We start from the raw sequence: 20,509 nt of genomic DNA on the forward strand, positions 1-20,509 counted from the left end.
GTCTCAGGTGACAAATTGTTTACATTTTCTTTGCACAAAACCCAATTGTGAAAGGGCTTAAATAAGTTGTTCTACTGTTTATGAGGAATAAAGTGGTATATGTTTTACAATAACATTCTGAATTCCATCTTTTTAAAACTTTTTTTCTTTGCATATTTGCATCATGTTTAATTGCACAATATCACAACAAATCGCATTGTATCGTATCGGATCGCATTATATATATATATATATATATAGAGAGAGAGAGAGAGAGAGAGAGAGAGAGAGAGAGAGAGAGAGAGAGAGAGAGAGAGAGAGAGAGAGAGAGAGAGAGAGAGAGAGAGAGAGAGAGAGAGAGAGAGAGAGCTCAAATTTCACTCTCCCAACCACTTAATCCACCTCCTATTGGTTTGGAGAAGCAGGTTATCAGTTAGAATATGAAAATTGTTATCATGTATCCCTAATTAGTAAAATACTTCATATTCAGCAGTTGCTGTAGCTGTACTTTTAATGATATTAACAGCAGTCATTCTTCATTTACACTTTTAGTTCAAACGATCGGAATGCTGTTTGCTTTCCTCCAAGTGAGGAAGGCATATTCAATTCATACAATTATTGCACCTTTCACTTGAAGTCAGGGTGCATCCAGATCAAATGAGTTCCTGGCCCCAATACAGAACGTGGTCTAAATCTGTCTATTTTAAGTTTGTCTTATTCTTCTCCTTATCTATTTCTACTCTCCAGGAAAGAATGGAACTGCTGGACAACCTGCAAGATGAAATGGTGGAGATGGGAGTTGCAACAAATAACACAACCTCTCAATCCAGCCAAGAGACCATGAAAATTACATTTTTCCCCTATTACCAACATTCCTTTTATGTGGCTACAAGCTATATCCTGCCATACATTTTCATCTTCTTGCTGTGTATGGTGGGGAACATTCTGGTGTGCCTGATTGTCCTGGGAAGCCGTCATATGCGCACAGTCACTAACCTCTTCATCTTAAACCTGGCTGTCAGTGACCTCCTGGTGGGTATCTTCTGCATCCCAACCACACTTGTGGACAACCTAATAACAGGTACAGTAATATCTGTGCAATACTGAAGCTGCTTAAACATGTTTTTTTTTTTCAAAGACAGTTCAACAGTGGTCACGATGCACACTAGCATCTCTCCAGAAGCTAATTTCAATTTCCATATTTTTGGTCTGTTGTGGGTGCAGTAGCTCCACTCTTAAGGACTTGGATTGGGAATCAAATGCTTGGGAGTCTGAATCTTGCTTGGCTCTCGACGAAGGCAGACGCTTTTGCTTTCTGCTCTTGTACCCCCACCCCCACCCCCACCGTTCCCTGCTCGCCACTCAGTCCATGTGCTGTCTTTGTCTGACTTTTCCTAGCCTCCTGTCGTATTTTCATCCTAAAAACAAACATGGAATTGGTTGGCTGGTCTCTCGATGCCATCAACAAAATTTTCTCGATGAGAAGAGCAGGCAGTGGGGAGCCTGCTTGCCCCTCGGGGACTTTTGCTGCCGGGTAAACCCTCGATCCTTGGAGGAAGCGGAGAACGGTGTGCCTGTCAACACTGTCCGTTGAGGACGTGGATGACATCTACATTTTCGGCCTTCCGATAACAGGTATGCTGCTGTTTGGTGTTAGCATTTTCCTGATCTATTGCAAAATTCAACCAACGGGAGCGGCTCTATTATAGGTGTGAAGAGGCTGCCGGTCTAAGTATGGCATAGTGCGGATGTCCAACACGCAGACTCAGACTGTGCTCAACCACAAACTGTTGCGGTTTTGGAACGTCTCTGCAAGATGGTTAAGAACTTGGAGAAACTGGAATCCGTGCTCAAATATTTACTGAAATCATGGATTTGGCTGATTGATGCCACTAAAGAGACATGAGCCACGGACTCAAGGCTGTCTTAAATTCTTGGGCAGCCTGCTACCAAAACAACATCTGCTATCAAGACCTTCCCCCGATGAAAGTATGCACGGAAGCTAGTCCCCCACCCTCACCCCCTCCTTCATACATTCCCTTGTTTCACCGTCTTCATTGCTTATGTCTTGTGACCTGTTGTAGCTGTCATATGCTTGTGCAGGAGTTTTTTGCCTAACTCAAATTATCCTCAAAATGAGGGTAGTTCGAATGTGGTTTTTTCTGACTTCCGGGTTGAGTGAACGCTGGCGCGTTTTGGACGCCGCTGCTCAATCCGTATTGTTTTGTGTTTTTTGTTATTGTAAAGTGTCCCTGGGTGTCTTGAAAGGCGCTTATAAATAAAATGTATTATTAAGATATGGAAAGAGAGAACGGGTGCAGAGATGCTGGTCAATATCTTGAACGCTCCAGAGGTGTCCTCGGGCAAACACTTAGCAGGCATGAGTGGGCTGTGCACGCATGCACCATATAGAGGGTACAGTATACAAGGGCGCGCAGTGAACTTTGGAGGGGCAGTTGCCCAAAATAACAAAAAAAAAAAAAATTTGAATAGTTGATGGTGTTGATGCATCATCCACCCACTTGTGGTTCAAACCCGTGCCACCACCTCGTAATTAGCTTTCAAGCAGAGTGCCAGCAAACATCAGAGAGCTAAGAGGAGTGAGTTTTTACGAACATATTGTTGGGCAGCTCTACACTGTATAAGGCTAAAATGACAAAAACCTCTTTTCTAGAACAAGCTGAATTGTAACAATCAAGAGTATATTCCCGATGAACGTGACCTAGCACCACAAGATCCCATTTCATTGATACACAGGTATTTGGTAGGGAGCAGTGGAAAGTAAAAGTATGTTTTACCTGATGGGGATTTGTGGAGAGATTGCTGCAGCTGGGCTCTTTCGGTCAGAGTGCAGAAGTTACAAAGGAAAATGGGAGAGTAGTTGCTGAAGTCAGTTGTACAACCAGTATGCATTGGAAACGGCTCACTTTGAATAACCTGCTGTACCACTGACAGTTTGGAGACTCCTTGTTGAGACAGACACTAATGCAGAATGAAATATACAAAACACACATAGAGACATTTCATTCCATTTATAGACTCCGATCATAAGTCGCTCAAATAAATAAATAATAAATAAATATACAATATATGCATTAAAAACACACAGTACTTCATTGAAAAAAATCCTCCAAGCAGAATTCCTACAAACATAGTATATTGTATATATTGTAACACAAAAAACATGTAGGAACAATAATGACACACTGAATCAATACAATATCAATGGAAGATGATAAACCTCATTCTCAGTTAAAGAAAACAAAACTTGTGTGACTGCATTTCGATTCAGCTCGCCAACACAGTCCAACACAATCCGACTCTGTAATAATAATACATTTTTTATTTATAAGCGCCTTTCAAGACACCCAAGGACACTTTACAACAGTGGTCCCCAACTAGAAATTCTGTAGGTCCACTTTTTTTTTTTTTTTTATAAGACCAAGGTCCGGTCCCATGCACGGTGGTCATGGGGAGCAGGGCTATATGCCCATTTAGTATGGTCAAGCCAAGCTTATACAAATCAACACTCCTCACAACCAACCAATAATGGAGTGCATGAAAATAACAATTATTCACTTTGCCAGTACACAGCAAATAATGAGAGGTATTGTGTTGAGGCACACGAACTCTTTTATTTTGTTAAGTTGTGCCTGCTTAATAATAGAAATAGCCCTTTTAGATCACTGAAAAATATATCAGAAGAGGAGTTAAGAACCATTTTAAATACTGACACAAGGGAGCACAGGAATGTGCAGTGCTGTTCTTCCACTAAAGGTGAATACAATGTCTGAGCCATGCAAATATTATTTGAGGACGCCATTGGGATGTTCATTTAACATGTTGCGGTGTTCTGCTGTTAAACAGCTGCAAAGATCCCCAGGTAGACGGAGGCAAAACTGCACACAATCGAAACCTCCCGTGATTCGTCTTGTCTAATTGTCTGTGTGCGGCCCTCCTGGACTGAAGCTGTGAGCACACCGTGGCGTCGCGCATGCGTCTGTTTCCTGACACAATCATCCGTTTTGAATGCGTGTGTATTGGGATAGACGCGTGCTGACGCTTATGTATGGGCACACCTTAAGTTCAGAGGAGCCATTCAGCGCATCATTATCACCGACATGCCCTGCTCAGCCAGGGTCTCCAGTTAGTCAAACATACACACACCGTCACGCTGCTGCGGTCCTCTGCAATACAATTCGTGCACGCAAAGAATACAACGGATAATTTTAACAAGCGATCGTGGTAATGCGCAGATTATAGTCCAAAAATATAAAATGTATAACATAAAAATCACTTTATAATTTATTCCATCCATCCATCCATCCATCATCTACCGCTTATCCGGGGCCGGGTCGCGGGGGCAACAGCTTTAGCAGGGAAGCCCAGACTTCCCTCTCCCTAGCTACTTCTTCCAGCTCTCCCCGGGGGATCCCGAGGCGTTCCCAGGCCAGCTGGGTGACATAGTCTCTCCAGCGTGTCCTGGGTCTTCCTCTGGGTCTCCTCCCGGTGGGACATGACCGGAACACCTCACCGGGGAGGCGCTCAGGAGGCATCCGAATCAGATGCCCAAGCCACCTCATCTGGCTCCTCTCGATGTGGAGGAGAAGCGGCTCGACTCTGAGCCCCTCCCGGATGACCGAGCTTCTAACCTTATCTCTAAGGGAGAGCCCGGACACCCTGCGAAGAAAACTCATTTCAGCCGCTTGTATCCGGGATCTCGTTCTTTCGGTCACGACCCATAGCTCGTGACCATAGGTGAGGGTTGGGACGTAGATCGACCGGTAAATTGAGAGCTTCGCCTTTTGGCTCAGCTCCTTCTTCACCACGACAGACCGATACAACGTCCGCATCACAGCAGACGCTGCACCGATCCGCCTGTCGATCTCCCGCTCCCTCCTACCCCCACTCGTGAACAAGACCCCAAGATACTTGAACTCCTCCACTTGGGGTAAGATCTCCTCCCCGACCCGGAGGGGGCACTCCACCCTTTTCCGACTGAGGACCATGGTTTCAGATTTGGAGGTGCTGATTTTCATCCCAACCGCTTCACACTCGGCTGCGAAACGCTCCAGTGAGAGTTGGAGAGCCCTGTTTGAAGGAGCCAACAGCACCACATCATCTGCAAAAAGCAGGGATGAAAAACTGAGGCCCCCAAAACGGACCCCCTCAACGCTTCGGCTGCGCCTAGAAATTCTGTCCATAAAGGTTATGAACAGAATCGGCGACAAAGGGCAGCCTTGGCGGAGTCCTACCTCCACTGGAAACGATTCCGACTTACTGCCGGCAATGCGAACCAAACTCTGACATCGGTGGTATAGTGACCGAACAGCCCGTATCAGGGGATTCGGTACCCCATACCCACGAAGCACCCCCCACAGAACTCCCCGAGGGACACGGTCAAACGCCTTCTCCAAGTCCACAAAACACATGTAGACTGGTTGGGCGAATTCCCACATACCCTCAAGGACCCTGCTAAGGGTGTAGAGCTGGTCCACTGTTCCACGGCCGGGACGAAAACCACACTGCTCCTCCTCAATCTGAGGCTCGACTTCCTGACGGACCCTCCTCTCCAGCACCCCTGAATAGACCTTACCAGGGAGGCTGAGGAGTGTGATCCCTCTGTAGTTGGAACACACCCTCCGGTCCCCCTTTTTAAAAAGAGGGACTACCACCCCGGTCTGCCAATCCAGAGGCACTCTCCCTGTTGTCCATGCGATGTTGCAGAGGCGTGTCAACCAGGACAGCCCCACAACATCCAGAGCCTTGAGGAACTCCGGGCGGATCTCATCCACCCCTGGGGCCTTGCCACCGAGGAGCTTTTTAACCACATCGGTGACTTCAACCACAGAGATAGGAGAGCCCACCTCAGAGCCCGCGGGCTCTGCTTCCTCCAAGGAAGGCGTGTTGGTGGAGTTGAGGAGGTCTTCGAAGTACTCTGCCCACCGGTTCACAACGTCCCGAGTCGAAGTCAGCAGCGCCCCATCCCCACTGTACACAGTGTTAGTGGTGCACTGCTTCCCCCTCCTGAGACGTCGGATGGTGGACCAGAATTTCCTCGAAGCCGTCCGGAAGTCGGCTTCCATGGCCTCACCGAACTCTTCCCACGCTCGGGTTTTTGCCTCGGCGACCACCGAAGCCGCGGCCCGCTTGGCCACTCGATACCCGTCAGCGGCCTCTGGGGTCCCACAGGCCATAAAGGCTCGATAGGACTCCTTCTTCAGCTTGACGGCATCCCTTACTGCTGGTGTCCACCAGCGAGTACGGGGGTTGCCGCCACGACAGGCACCAACCACCTTACGGCCACAACTCAGATTGGCCGCCTCAACAATAGAGGCACGGAACACGGTCCACTCGGGCTCAATGTCCCCCGCCTCCCCCGGAACATGGGAAAAGCTCTGTCGGAGGTGGGAGTTGAAACTCCTTCTGACAGGGGATTCCGCCAGACGCTCCCAACAAACCCTCACTATACGTTTGGGTCTGCCAGGACGGACCGGCATCTTCCCCCACCATCGGAGCCTACTCACCACCAGGTGGTGATCAGTTGACAGCTCCGCCCCTCTCTTCACCCGAGTGTCCAGAACATGCGGCCGCAAATCCGATGATACAACAACAAAGTCGATCATCGAACTGTGACCTAAGGTGTCCTGGTGCCAAGTGCACATATGGACACCCTTATGTTTGAACAAGGTGTTCGTTATGGACAATCCGTGACGAGCACAGAAGTCCAACAACAAAACACCACTCGGGTTCAGATCGGGGGGGCCGTTCCTCCCAATCACGCCCCTCCAGGTCTCACTGTCATTGCCCACGTGAGCATTTAAGTCCCCCAGCAGAACAAGGGAGTCCCCAGCAGGAGTACTCTCCAGCACACCCTCCAAGGACTCCAAAAAGGGTGGGTATGCTGAGCTGCTGTTTGGTGCATATGCACAAACAACAGTCAGGACCCGTCCCCCCACCCGCAGGCGGAGGGAGGCAACCCTCTCGTCTACCGGTGTGAACCCCAATGTACAGGCACTGAGCCGGGGGGCAATGAGTATGCCCACACCTGCTCTGCGCCTCTCACCGTGAGCAACTCCAGAGTGGAAGAGAGTCCAACCCCTCTCGAGAGAACTGGTACCAGAACCCAGGCTGTGTGTGGAGGCAAGTCCGACTATATCCAGTCGGAAATTCTCTGCCTCACACACCAGCTCGGGCTCCTTCCCTGCCAGGGAGGTGACATTCCATGTCCCAAGAGCTAGCTTCTGCAGCCGAGGATCGGACCGCCAGGGTCCCCGCCTTTGGCTGCCGCCCAGCTCACATTGCACCCGACCCCTTTGGCCCCTCTCATGGGTGGTGAGCCCATGGGAAGGGGGACCCACGTTGCCTCTTCGGGCTGTGCCCGGCCGGGCCCCATGGGTGTAGGCCCGGCCACCAGGCGCTTGCCAACGAGCCCCACCTCCAGGCCTGGCTCCAGAGGGGGGCCCCGGTGACCCGCGTCCGGGCAAGGGAAACCTTGGTCCATATATTTTGTTCATCATAAGGGGTCTTTGAGCCGTGCTTTGTCTGGCCCCTCACCTAGAACCTGTTTGCCATGGGTGACCCTGCCAGGGGCATAAAGCCCCAGACAACTTAGCTTCTAGGATCATTGGGACACACAAACCCCTCCACCACGGTAAGGTGACGACTCACGGAGGGGTTTATAATTTATTGTTTTATACAATTTGCCGAGGGTCCGGACAGAGGAAGTCCGGACAGAGGAGGTCGGCGGTCCTGTCGTGGATCGCGGTCCGCCAGTTGAGGCAGGCTGCTTTACAATAACAATAACAATATGTCTACAGGCTCTCTCTCATTACGAGACATGTTTTTCATGGGTTTTCTGCAAAAATCGCTACTACTGTATGTCGTAAGCTCTTTGTGTACTTTGAGACAATGTAATTAAACAATACAATAGGAGTGAGCAGCGACTAACTTACTGACTTACTTCGAAAGAGCCGCGCATCTCGTAATATATGATGTCTTCTCCGAAGGTCTTATGACAAGGGTAGCATAATATTAATGATTACATTATATTTATTCATTCATTCATCTTCCGAACCGCTTGATCCTCACTAGAGTCACGGGGGGTGCTGGAGCCTGTCCCAGCTGTCTCCGGACAGTAGGCGGGGGACACCCTGGATCAGTTGCCAGCCAATCACAGGGCACACAGAGACAAACAACCATCCACGCTCACACTCACACCTAGGGAAAATTTAGAGTGTTCAATCAGCCTGCCACGCATGTTTTTGGAATGTGGGAGGAAACCGGAGCACCCGGAGAAAACCCACGCAGGGAGGCCGGAGCTGCAATCGAATCCGGTACCACTGCACTGTGAAGCCGACGTGCTAACCACTGGACTACCGGGCCGCCCTACATTATATTTATTTAAATTATATTCTTGATATTCTTAAAGGCCAAGAATGCTTTTCACAGACACTCTTTAAAAAGGGATAATGGGCCACTTTGGCCAAAATGGTCAAAAGACTGCTCTGTATTTGTTGAAAATTTAAGAACAATAGTGACACACTGAATCAATACAATATCAATGGAAGATGAAACCTCATTCACAGTTGAAGAAAACAAGATGTGTGTGACTGCATTTCGATTCAGCTCGCTCGCAGTCCAACACTTTAGATACAGATACAGATCCAGACTCTGTAATAATAATACATTTTTTATTTATAAGCGCCTTTCAAGTACCGGTATATCGGATTAACATTTCATAATGAATCAGTGACTGCAAAAAAAAGCGCCTTTCAACACACCCAAGGACATTTTACAATAACAATTATATTATTGATATTTTGAAAGGCCAAGAATGCCTTTCACAGACACTTTATAAAAAGGGATAAAGAAAGGGTCACTTTAGCCAAAAGGGTCTGTGCCAGGGCACCGAAGGCACACCCGCCCCCTACTCTGCACTGCACGTGCCTGACAGTATATAATATAAAACTAATCAAAGCAAAGACCTCAAGGATCAAACTGTTTCAACTACTGAATTTCTTTGATGGATGACCTCAAATGGAAAGTTATATCAGATTAACATTTCACAATGAATCAGTGACTGCAAAAAGAATCAAGTCTGGTTGAGAGGGAAGAAATTTCATCTGCACATACAGAGCACATTTGGCAATGAACTTGTACATGAATCAAATTGAATTGAAGACTGCTCTGCATTTGTTGAAAATCTAAGAATAATGCATTAAGCATGATTATCACCTTTTGACAGATACTGAAAAAAAAATATTTGACATTGAAAACAAGAAATTCCATCAGTGTACTGCCAATGCTGCTTGCTGAAGCAATGAAAATATGTATTTTATTGTGCTTTTTATTCCACTGCAATGAGAAGATCCAAACTCAATTGAATGGACTCAATCATTGTGGTCTGCATTCTTTGACCCCACTGGCTGTTGGGGACACAGCATAGCTCATTTCATCTAGTACAATCCTAACCACTATTCCGGCGCGTACCTATTGTTGTTTGAAGCAATTATAGGTGACATAGGAGAGAATGAAAGTGTCGTTTCAGAGACATGATGCTCAAAACGTGAATGATGTCCCACACGTCTGCTACAAGCTATGTGTGAGTAAACAAGAAGCTGTCGCATGCATTGACAAAGAGATTGGTTCACTTCTCCTGTCCCATGTAAATCCGCCTCGATTCCAAGCGGCGACTCTCAGTTCCAAACACGTATTCGCACTCCACGCCGATGGTCCTCTCTCCTCATCCTCAGCTTCAGCTGCCGTCCATCCATCCGCATCAACGCGGAATGTCCAACAGACCCGACATCTGCGCTGAACAAAACGGGACCTGTGAAATATGCTGCCCATTACAGGCGCGAAAAACACAAGCACCCTGGGGCTGTCAAGCGTCGACAGTCAATTAGTGCCGACAATCCCACCCCATAAAAGTCAGTGCTGGTACATGCGTGCTGCAAAGAAGACGCAACCATCAAGGAGAGATTCTTGAAGCTCATGCAGCGAAACTGAACTGTATAAAAAAAGCACAAGAAAATTTGTCAAATAAACAGACATATTTCGAAAAGTTTCTTTGCAATGTGGAAAAAGCTCAGTGAGAATTTAACACAAAAGCTGATGCCCAAGAAGAAAAAGAAATCTGCTTTTCAACGTCAACACCATGAGACCTTCTTGAAGGGTAGGCAAGGGTATGGACTTATAAGAAGTGATTCACGGCTGAAATAAAGTTGGTACCACTGTGTTTAACAATTAATTTTTTGGTTGGAGTAATGCAAAACAACACAAGTGCTGTCTATTCTTCCTATCATACTGTCATTAATGTTAACCTCATCAACGGACATAATGGGAAAACTTTTTACCCAAATTTTTTATATACTATTTTAAGTCTTCTTCCTTTTGCAGGATGGCCCTTTTCCAACATCGTCTGCAAGCTGAGTGGTTTTGTGCAGGGTGTGTCTGTTTCTGCGTCAGTCTTCACATTGGTGGCAATCGCTGGTGAAAGGTTTGTTTTGTATATTATTTTTGTTCAAACATCCAAGCTTAAACATTTTTTATTTTCATTTCGATACAAACATTTAAGCATCCCAGTTCTGAGAAATTTTTGTCTTTCTGTAAGTGATTCCAGCCTGAGAGTGCAGAGTAACCAGAAGCCTTTAGATCAGGTGTCAAGTCAAGTCAACGGTATTTATAGAGCACTTTCAAACAGCCATCGCTGCATACAAAGTGCTGTACATGGAGCAATTTAACATGCACAATAAACAGTAATACAAATCGGTAATAAAGGCGTTAGAAAGCAGCAAACAGTAAAACCAAGAACAAATCTAAGTCATGCTGAGTCGAATGCCAAAGAATACAAGTTTTGAGGAGGGCTTTGAAGATGGGCAGCGAGGAGGCTTGCCGAATGTTCAGTGGGAGGTCATTCCAAGGAGAGGGACCAGCAACAGAAAAGGCTCGATCCCCTCTGAGCCTCAGTTTAGTTCTTGGTACTTCTAACAAAGTCTGGTGCATGTTAGTAATATATTTTTGTGTTAATGCACACTGCACCCTAATCATTCTATCAGTCTCACTTTCACAAAAAGTATTTTAAAAAGAAAATAACATGAAGCAGGTCATCTTTAACCTACGGTGACGTGTGACCGCATCACCGGAAGTTGTTAGCGCTCAGCAGTCTACAATTAGAGCCTGTGAACCGGGATGTTGCGATCATTATCATTATTCTCCTTCAGAGTTTGCTTTGTATAATTCACCGAGGGGACGGGCAAAGAATGGGAATCTGGAGGGCCGAGAGAAGCATTTTAAAACAGTACGTGTGAACTACGATCGTTACCAGGCTGTAAAAGTGCATCGTGTGCCTCAGTGTCAGGCTATTGCTCATCATGGCATGCGTGTGTACATGCCTGCGTGCGTATGCGCACGTGCGTGGTAATGAGTCGATCGCGCGAGATTGGTTGATCGAAAAGTAGATCTTTGATCAAAACAGTTTGGGCACCCGTGCTTTCGATAGACGGTGTCAGGTTTCTGGAAAAGTTCCAGACAGAATGGGTATTTCACAAACAAGAGTTTTCACCAAAAATATTTATTTACAAAAAACAAAACAAAACACAAGTCCAACAAAGTGCAACAAAGGACGCTGGTGAGAACGAACCAGGAAAAAACAAAACCCAATCAAAAACGCTTGTAAAAGGCAATGAATGAGAAACACATCAATGGCTTGTCAACTCAAAGGACAAGAGAATACAATGCACGAGAAATACAAACTTGGAATACACGACAAGAAATACATGGAAAAAAACATTAGAAATGAACATGGTGAAAAGTTATGAGGCAAAATGAAGATTGTGTGATACTTTTTTGTAGGTCTTAAAAAGTGCCAGGACAAGGACAAGAGAAAATGAAAACTATGAGCGGCCAAATATACAATTGTGAACTGCATCACTCTAATTGAAACAGGATGTCTCCGTGGTACAGCAAAAAGGAAAAAAAAAGCAAAGAGAAAACAAAGGAATAAAATCGCAACACCTTTATAACCCAACATTCCCAAATGTGATGGAAAACAAAATTCACACAAAAAGCGCAAAAACAAAGCGTTATGCGGACTTCTTTACATGCCTTTTTGGATCTGCCTTTCTGTCACAGCCACTAATCCCCCCCCCCTCCCACCAACAGGTGTCGCTGCGTCGTGTACCTACACAACAAGACAACCATGGCGACTGCCAAGTTAGCTATTGTTGTTATTTGGCTAGTCGCAATGGCGATCATGTGTCCAGCTGCAGTTGCATTGACTGTGCAGGAAATCCCTTTGCACTACATTGTCTACAATGATGATGCTGACTTCAACCACACACTACCCCTCTACGCCTGCTATGAAAACTTTGCCAACCCAAAGATGACAAAGGTTTACACTGCATTTCTTTTTACTCATATCTACCTTGTTCCACTGACGGTGATCACACTTATGTATGGTACCATTGGTGCCAAACTCTGTTCATCCGCGGTTGCTACGGAAATGCCAAGGAAAGCCAACATCCATGGCAGCGATAGGAGACAGGGTAAGCCAGTGTTCTCACAGAAAAAAATTCGTGCGATAAAGATGCTGGTCCTTGTGACCTTGCTTTTCATGTTGTCATGGTTACCACTCTGGACTCTCATGATGATGACAGACTATGGAGGCTTGGAAATGGACCAACTGGATCTATTGAACAGCTACATCTTCCCCTTTGCTCACTGGCTGGCTTTTGCCAATTCCAGCATTAACCCCGTAATCTATGGTTATTACAATGACAATTTTAAAAAAGGATTCCAGGCGGTGTGCAATTCCTCAGCCTTTTCAGGTCTACTGCAGTGGCGAGTGTGGAGGAGGATGAGCACATGTCTTAGGAGTCGGAGGTCCGCGCAAGTAATTGTCGATGGTACCAACTGCAAAAATAACAGTGGCTCCAACAACCAGCTGTTATTTGGCATGAGAAATAGAGTCCACAATGAGTTCAACACCGACTAGGGAGGACTGTGTGGCGGCCGTGGCAAGGAGGGGTGCTTCGCATCAAGGAAATCCAGGGATAGAAATGGAAACAATCAAAAAGAAAGGCAGCTGCAGTAAGGCGTTGCAAAAGGACAGCCCACTGTCGGTTTCACTGCATCAAGCATGGGATAACTGAATATACACCAAACTAACCAAAATGAAACATTGGATGATCTTGAAAAAAATGCAGCCCGATATTTATTTATTTATTCAATTTACTTCTTCTCTTTGACTCTTTCATAGAGTCACACAAACCAATGATTTCAAGGGGGCCGAAGTTAAAAATATTAAGTTGGCTTCAATACACAGTTTAACCAGAATATTTTCACTTGAATTTGTCTTTCATAAAAATGTAAAGCTGTCAAAATTATTTTCTATATTTCGGGGTATTTTCTATGTCACTTATCCTCCTAACAACCATAATACAGTCAAACCTCGGTTTTCGTACTTAATCCGTTCCAGAAGACTGTTCGAAAACCGAATTGTTCGAAAACCGAAACCATGTTTCCCATTGGAATCAATGTAAAAAAAATGTAATCCGTTACAAGTCAAGAAAACAACTTTTTTTGATACCACTTTTTTTTTTACAATTTTACTTAATAAACTGTACAAATGTAATACATTACAGTTTGTTTGTACAGTATTAGTATTATTAGTATTATTATATTAGTATTATTATACAGTAGCCGACCCTGACGGCTTATACAAGGGCTGAATGAATTTAGGAAAAGGTTCAATTGATTTTTTTTTTCTGACAGATATTGTGACTTCAATTCATTCATTCATTCATTCATCTTCCAAACCGCTTTATCCTCACGAGGGTCGCGGGGGGTTGCTAGAGCCTAGCCCAGCTGTCTTCGGGCAGCAGGCAGGGGACACCCCGAATTGCTTGCCAGCCAATCGCAGGGCACACAGAGACGAACAACCATCCATGCTCACACTCAGACCTAGGGACAATTTAGAGTGTTCAAACAGCCTGCCATGCATTTTTTTAGAATGTGGGAGGAAACCGGAGTACCCGGAGAAAACCCACGCAAGCCCTGGGAGAACATGCTAACTCCACACAGGGAGGCCGGAGCTGGAATTGAACTTGGTACCTCTGCACTGTGAAGTCGACGGGGTAACCACTGGACTACCGGGCCGCCCGGACTTCATTTCAATTCACTATTTTTTTTTTCAAATCAAGCTTCAGTACAATACTGAGTATCTGCAGTAACATTTACAAATATGACAGAAAATAACATCACACGATCAAAAGCTTGAAAGCTGTGACTAATGATGAACAGAGACAAGAGGCTGTGTGAGGGAGGCAGTCCTTTTACAAGGTTTTTTAAATGGTTCAATAAAGCACAACCTATTGCCTGTCATTATACATGTATAAATAAGCAAAGTAATAATGTATACAAAAATTAAGTGTTTTAAATTTTAAACTAATGTACATGCTATTTGAGTAGAAATAGCATAAGTTCCAAATAATATAAGATTATTATATGTAAAAAAATAAAATATTTTTGTCAAAAACATTAATGGCTTTCAACAGAGACTGAGGCTTCAGTAATTTGAGGTGAAATTCCTCTCATGGAATCCAATCACAGTAATCATGTGTGTGAAAGTGTAAAAATCACAGTGGAAGCATTTCTGAATGGGCATGGATTACAATATATAATAAAAATAAAGACTAATATAAAGCATTGACTCTCCTTCTTTTCATTCAGATTTTGCTTTTTGATGTAAACATGCCTGTTTTTTTCTTTTATGTACTTAAATCAATTTTACTAAGAAAACAAAGCAGAGTCCCTTTGCAAAGCAAAATTGATACACATATTTAAAGAGAGTAATTTTGAGACTTGAGTATTTTGTGATGCAAAATACTGCAAATAATCGACCTGTGTGGCAATGTCAAAACCTAATGGCCAAAGAAACCTACGTGTGGTTCAAGAAGTAACCAATTAAGGTCATTGAGTGTCCTTGCCAGTCTTCAGGTCTCAACCCAATAGAAAACCTGTGCAGAGAATTGAAGCTTTGGTTTTTCAAGTGGCAGCCAATAAAGTTACAAAAGAGGAATGGGCCACAATTCCCCCTCCACTAACACTAATGTATCTTTTATCTGTGCAAGTCAACACAAACCTGTGAGCAGCATGAACTCCTGCATTCAATTCTTGCCTCGAGTTGGAAATACAGGACTCTCGCCAACATGACATCCAAAGCTCCTGACTCCATTAGAAATATTTTCAGCCATGTTTTCCAGATCAAAACATTTGCTATATATTTTCTATTCACAGTTTTCCCTGTCAGTGCTACAATGAATACCAGCAATGAACGAATGCCAAAAGAATCTACCTATTGGATCCAACCAACCTCACTCCAAACCAGTGTGTGACTTAATAATAAGTAATCATATGAAAAAAAATAGAAATATCAGGGGGTAAGCCATTTTACAAACTGATATTAAGAAGAGGTCGGTCAGGTAAGGCATCTACAGTACATCTCGTGTTCTGCTTTGCTCACTTCCTGTACTTGCCGTTAAGTATTTGTGCATTGCAAACCGGCTGAGCTTGTAACTTTTCCACCCTCCCTGAATTCCCCCCGAGTCAAACCTAACAGGGGCAATACCCATGTGAGAAAATAGTCAGTTAGTGATTTATCTTCAACTGTCTTGCCAGTGTCCCTTTCACAAACACCGTTTCTACATTTAAGGGACTGATAAATCACATGCTGAGCAAATTACAAAAAGAATGACACTCACCATTGTCCTCACGCTCTCTACATATAGACAGACATACATTCTCGCTCACTCTCTCTCTCCATCTCCTAAATATACATCCCTAAACTCACACGCACGCAGATTCACACATACTAATTTACATGCAAACTTTTCTTTTTACTTGGTAACATCAGGCCATCATCATTAATTTTAATGACCATCAGTAAGCAACAATACATTAGTGTACACATCCACACAGCAAGAGGCGCCACTGATCCTGGAGAGCAATTATAGTCTGCACTTTGTTTATTATCTTTTATGATAGGCAAGGGAGAGCGTGTGAGTGCGGACGTGTGTGTGTGTGTGTGTGTGTGTGTGCGTGTGTTAGCGAGAGAGAGCGGAGACTGCGTCCCAGTCTGAACGGTTTGACACAAAGCCCTTTCAAAACAGGAAATATTGAAGGCCATAAATCTGGCACCAATGGTAAGACCTTTTTCATTTGTGTTTTGCAGGAATTCTTAAATGGGTGGGTACAAAATGGTAGAAGAGTAGTAAGCAAGTTGCAGTTTTTATTATATTGTAGCTTTGTATTTTGTGGTGCAGTATGTCAATACTTGATTGAGGATTCTCATCATAAAAATAGGAGCGACATCAGACTGAGGGGGCTCTCCAATTATGTTGCTCACCGAGAGGTTTGGTGCCTTCTTTTTGGGTACCTCAAAGTTTGCCCATGTTTTAAAAACTATGACGGGCTTCAAGAAGTGTCCATCAAACAACATTCCACCATTATAGATCACAAAACTGCTGTTAACATTTCTTAGGAATAATACAAAATAAATAAATAAATGTAAAAAAAAATACCCTCATGATGGAACAATATTTTTTTTCTTTTCCCCAAATCTCAGCACCTCTGTTTGGGGTTTTCAAGTTCTCCTTTTGCTTGTGTGGGCTTCTCTCACATTTTTTTTAAATGTGCATGCTCATCTGAAGACTGATTTATAAGGCCAGATTTATTTATTTTTTGGCAGACTTCCATAACTTTAGAGACCCCAAACATTAAGATAAAAATTTTTAAAAATCACGGTTACAACAGTTTTGAACATGCGGTGTGTGATGTGCAGCCACATGGCAAAATGAACACATCATGGACGAACCAATTTCACTCATGAATATTCAAAGTCAGACGTCAAAACCTCTCAAGACTAAACGTTACTTCAGAGTAAACGAACATGTGTATTTTATTCGGGGGGGGGGGGGTGTTCCACAGGGAGAAAAAAAATGTGACATAAAAATAAAAGGTGTTGGTGAAAGCAGTGGAGACAGCATGAGCACAGACTTTCTGTTGTTTTGATTTTGGATTCCCCACCGTGCTTCCTCGCTGTCTTGTCACCTCACTTTCTGACTGGCTGCACGTCACTGTCAACAGGCTGTATGCTCCTTTGTCCCCGAGGCAAACCATGCACGGGGAGAAGTGGGGCCAAAAGAATCCAACACGTTGAATATCCCCGATATGAGATTTGAACCGCCCCAAAACATCCCAACTATCAACTAAAGCTGTTGCCCGCTCTCCGCCGCCGAGCCGGCCCGCTCTCCGCCATTGAGACTGAACGGGGGCGTTTTTTATATCTCAATCTGTCCAAGAGGCCTTCTGCCCGGCCGCCGAGCCGGCCTGCTCTCCGCCGCCAAGCAGGCCCGCTCCCCGCCATTGAGACTGAATGGGGGCGTTTTTTATATCTCAATCTTTCCAAGAGGCCTCCTGCCCGGCCGCACTCGGCCGCCTTGCCGGCCCGCTCTCCGCCATTGAGACTGAAGGGGGGCTTTTTTTATCTCTCGATCTGTCCAAGAGGCCTCCTGCCCGGCCGCACTTGGCCGCCTAGCCGGCCCGCTCTCCGTCACCGGGCCGGTCCGCTCTCCGCCGCCGAGCCGGCCCGCTCTCCGGCATTGAGACTGAAGGGGGGCATTTTTTATCTCTCAATCTGTCCAAGAGGCCTCCTGCCCGGCCGCCGAGCCGGCCCGCTCTCCGCCGCCGGGCCGCTCTCCGCTGCCGGGCCGGCCTGCTCTCCGCCGCCGAGCCGGCCCGCTCCCCGCCATTGAGACTGAACGGGGGCTATTTTTTAATCTCTAACTCCTTCCAAGAGGCCTCCTCCCCGGCCGCACTCGGCCGCCGAGCCGGCCCGCTCTCCGCCGCCGAGCCGGCCCGCTCTCTGCCATTGAGACTGAACGGGGGCTTTTTTTAATCTCTCAATCTGTCCAAGAGGCCTCCTGCCCGGCCGCAATCGGCCGCCGAGCCGGCCCGCTCTCCACCGTTGAGACTGAACGGGGGCTATTTTTTATCTCTCAATCTGTCCAAGAGGCCTCCTGCCCGGCCGCACTCGGCCGCCGAGCCGGCCCGCTCTCCGCCGTCGAGCCAGCCCGCTCTCCGCCATTGAGACTGAACGGGGGCTTTTTTTATCTCTCAATCTGTCCAAGAGGCCTTCTGCCCGGCCGCAATCGGCCGCCGAGCCGGCCCGCTCTCCGCCATTGAGACTGAACAGGGGCTTTTTTTAATCTCTGAATCTGTCCAAGAGGCCTCCTGCCCGGCCGCACTCGGCCGCCGAGCCGGCCCGCTCTCCGCCATTGAGACCGAACGGGGGCTTTTTAAAATCTCTGAATCTGTCCAAGAGGCCTCCTGCCCGGCCGCACTCAGCACAGGGGGGCCAACTGGGGGTCGTATCGTGCGTATGCATTCCGTGTCATCCTGACTATGTCGTGACCCCTGTAACTTTTCAAAACAGCCAGAGCCTGATAATTCCAACTGGTTTCTCCTGAGACCCATTAATGAGTATGGTGTGTGGCGATCCTCTTCAAAAAATAATTTTTAAAGTTCCTAAATTTACATGAAAAATCATCAAATTCATATGTCATCGAATTCATTTTTGACAAAATATGAACTTTTTCCTACTACAAATGCGGACATATTAAAGTATTCCTTTAAACTGTCAGATCATTTTAAGATATTTAACGTGGCCTCTATTACATTGCTTGCATTTGTCCAAAATGATCACAAATACAGCGGTGTTTTGGGAACTCTGATTAGCTTTGCCTTGGCCATCCACGACTAGCTATGGCTAGACTGAACCAGCCAAACTGTAGTCATTGAAGGCTTGGGCATTGATGACTGAGACTGCGGGGCTGCAAGAACCCATGTAAATTGCACGAGACGTTGGTCGTTGACACTTCACATTCGTTTGTGGCGGTGTGCTTCAATTGTGCAGAGATATTCTCATTCAAGCATCCTTTTCTCTTGTCTCCTATGAGCGAATTGGTGAGGTGATGAGTGAACATCACCTATGCTTGACAACGCAATGTCTCCAATTGATGTGCTGTAAAACACATAGCAAATTTTCTGCCAATTATTTTAACTCATTAACCCATTTGAGCAATCGATTCTGGGTTTTTTTGTTTTGTTTAATACCCGGAACAAGATGAACCTAGTGAGTCAGAATATAGGGTAGTAGCTATATATGTCCGTATGTTATTACATAAACCACAAGAGTAGCCGTAATAAGAGACCAAATTGTTCTTTCTTTTAATGCCAGTCCTTTTCAAAAAAGGATAACCTCGAGTGCTAGTCAGTTTAGACCATTCAGCCTTATAAAGTATTGTAATATCTGTTTCTTGTCTTTATGTGACGTCATAGAGAGGGGAGGAGCCAGGTTGGGGGAATATTGGCTCCGGTAGTTAGTCTGAGTGGGGAGCGCATGGGCGTGAGTTGTGGCTAACAGCATCTCCTTTGAATGCGTGTGTTTATGACTTATTTTGTTTATTAAAAATGACGAATAGTATCAGCGACTGCGAGCATCTTTCTCTCCGCTCCTGAATGTCATTACATTGGTGTCAGAAGTTTTGGATTCACCCGTCGCATGTCCGTTTTTTGCGTAAGGATGTTCGGCGACTCCGGTACTCGGCGGAAGTTGAAGGATGAGGCCGTACCGTGCGTGATTGATATGCCTGAGTCGAGTTGCAACGGGCGCGGTCGTCAAGAAGCTGGTGATTCGCGCCAAAATGAGCGCGACCCCGCCAAAACGGGGTTACGCAATGACGTAGCGGCAGGTGCCGCCCCCATGGAAACGGACGTAAACATGCATGGCGGCGCCCGTGGGCTCGCGTGGCCCTCCATGGAAGATCTTAAATTCTCCGGGAAAGGGAGTTGGGAGGCTTATAGAGTACAGTTCGAGTTGGTAGCTGACGCAGTGGATTGGTCGGACAAGGTGAAAGCGAGCAGTTGGCGCTTTCCCTGACGGAGGAGGCTACATCCTGTCTGCTGCTGCTGAGCCCCGGAGAGAGACTCGATTACAGCGCCCCGGTGGGTGCTTTGCAGAGTTTGGGGAGTTTTCGGCGCTTTGGGGAGTTTAATTTGAGAGACTCTTTGTGCTGTGAGTTCAAGCAGCGTGATCGACATCCCGGTGAGCCGCTCCATAGTCTTGCTCATGAGATCGAGAGCCTGGGTCGGCGCGCATATGCTGGAATGCCAAATGAGATCCAAAATGAACTGATACGCGATCAGTTCATCCAAGCTCTCAGACCGGATGAGCTACGCCTGCACGTCCAGTTTGCCCATCCGGCAGCCCTGGGAGAGGCACTCTCTCTCGCTACAGAGTGGGAGATCGCAACCAAGGGGGCGCTACAGACTGCCCCGTTTTGGCCACCTCGTTGTCGGAATGGGGAGGAGCCCGTGCCAGCGTGGGTAGAGGAGCTGGTGTGCGCAATAAAGACCCGCCCAGCACAGCAGGAGGAAAGAAGCGGTCATCATACGCGCCCCCCGCTGT

The 20,509-nt window shown here is 46.0% G+C and overlaps 1 protein-coding gene across 1 annotated transcript; it reads left to right on the forward strand.

Moving 5' to 3' along the window:
- Nucleotides 1–732: 732 nt before the first annotated feature.
- On the forward strand, nucleotides 733–13,184 carry npffr1l2 (neuropeptide FF receptor 1 like 2). Its single transcript, XM_052067063.1, is given in 4 exon segments — nucleotides 733–1,060; nucleotides 10,381–10,480; nucleotides 12,145–12,960; nucleotides 12,962–13,184. Coding segments are annotated over 4 exon segments (1,416 nt in total). The 3' UTR covers nucleotides 13,134–13,184.
- The last annotated feature ends 7,325 nt before the right edge of the window (nucleotides 13,185–20,509 follow it).

This window comes from Hippocampus zosterae, chromosome 6 (genome assembly GCF_025434085.1).
Source record: "Hippocampus zosterae strain Florida chromosome 6, ASM2543408v3, whole genome shotgun sequence".
NCBI lineage: Eukaryota > Metazoa > Chordata > Actinopteri > Syngnathiformes > Syngnathidae > Hippocampus > Hippocampus zosterae.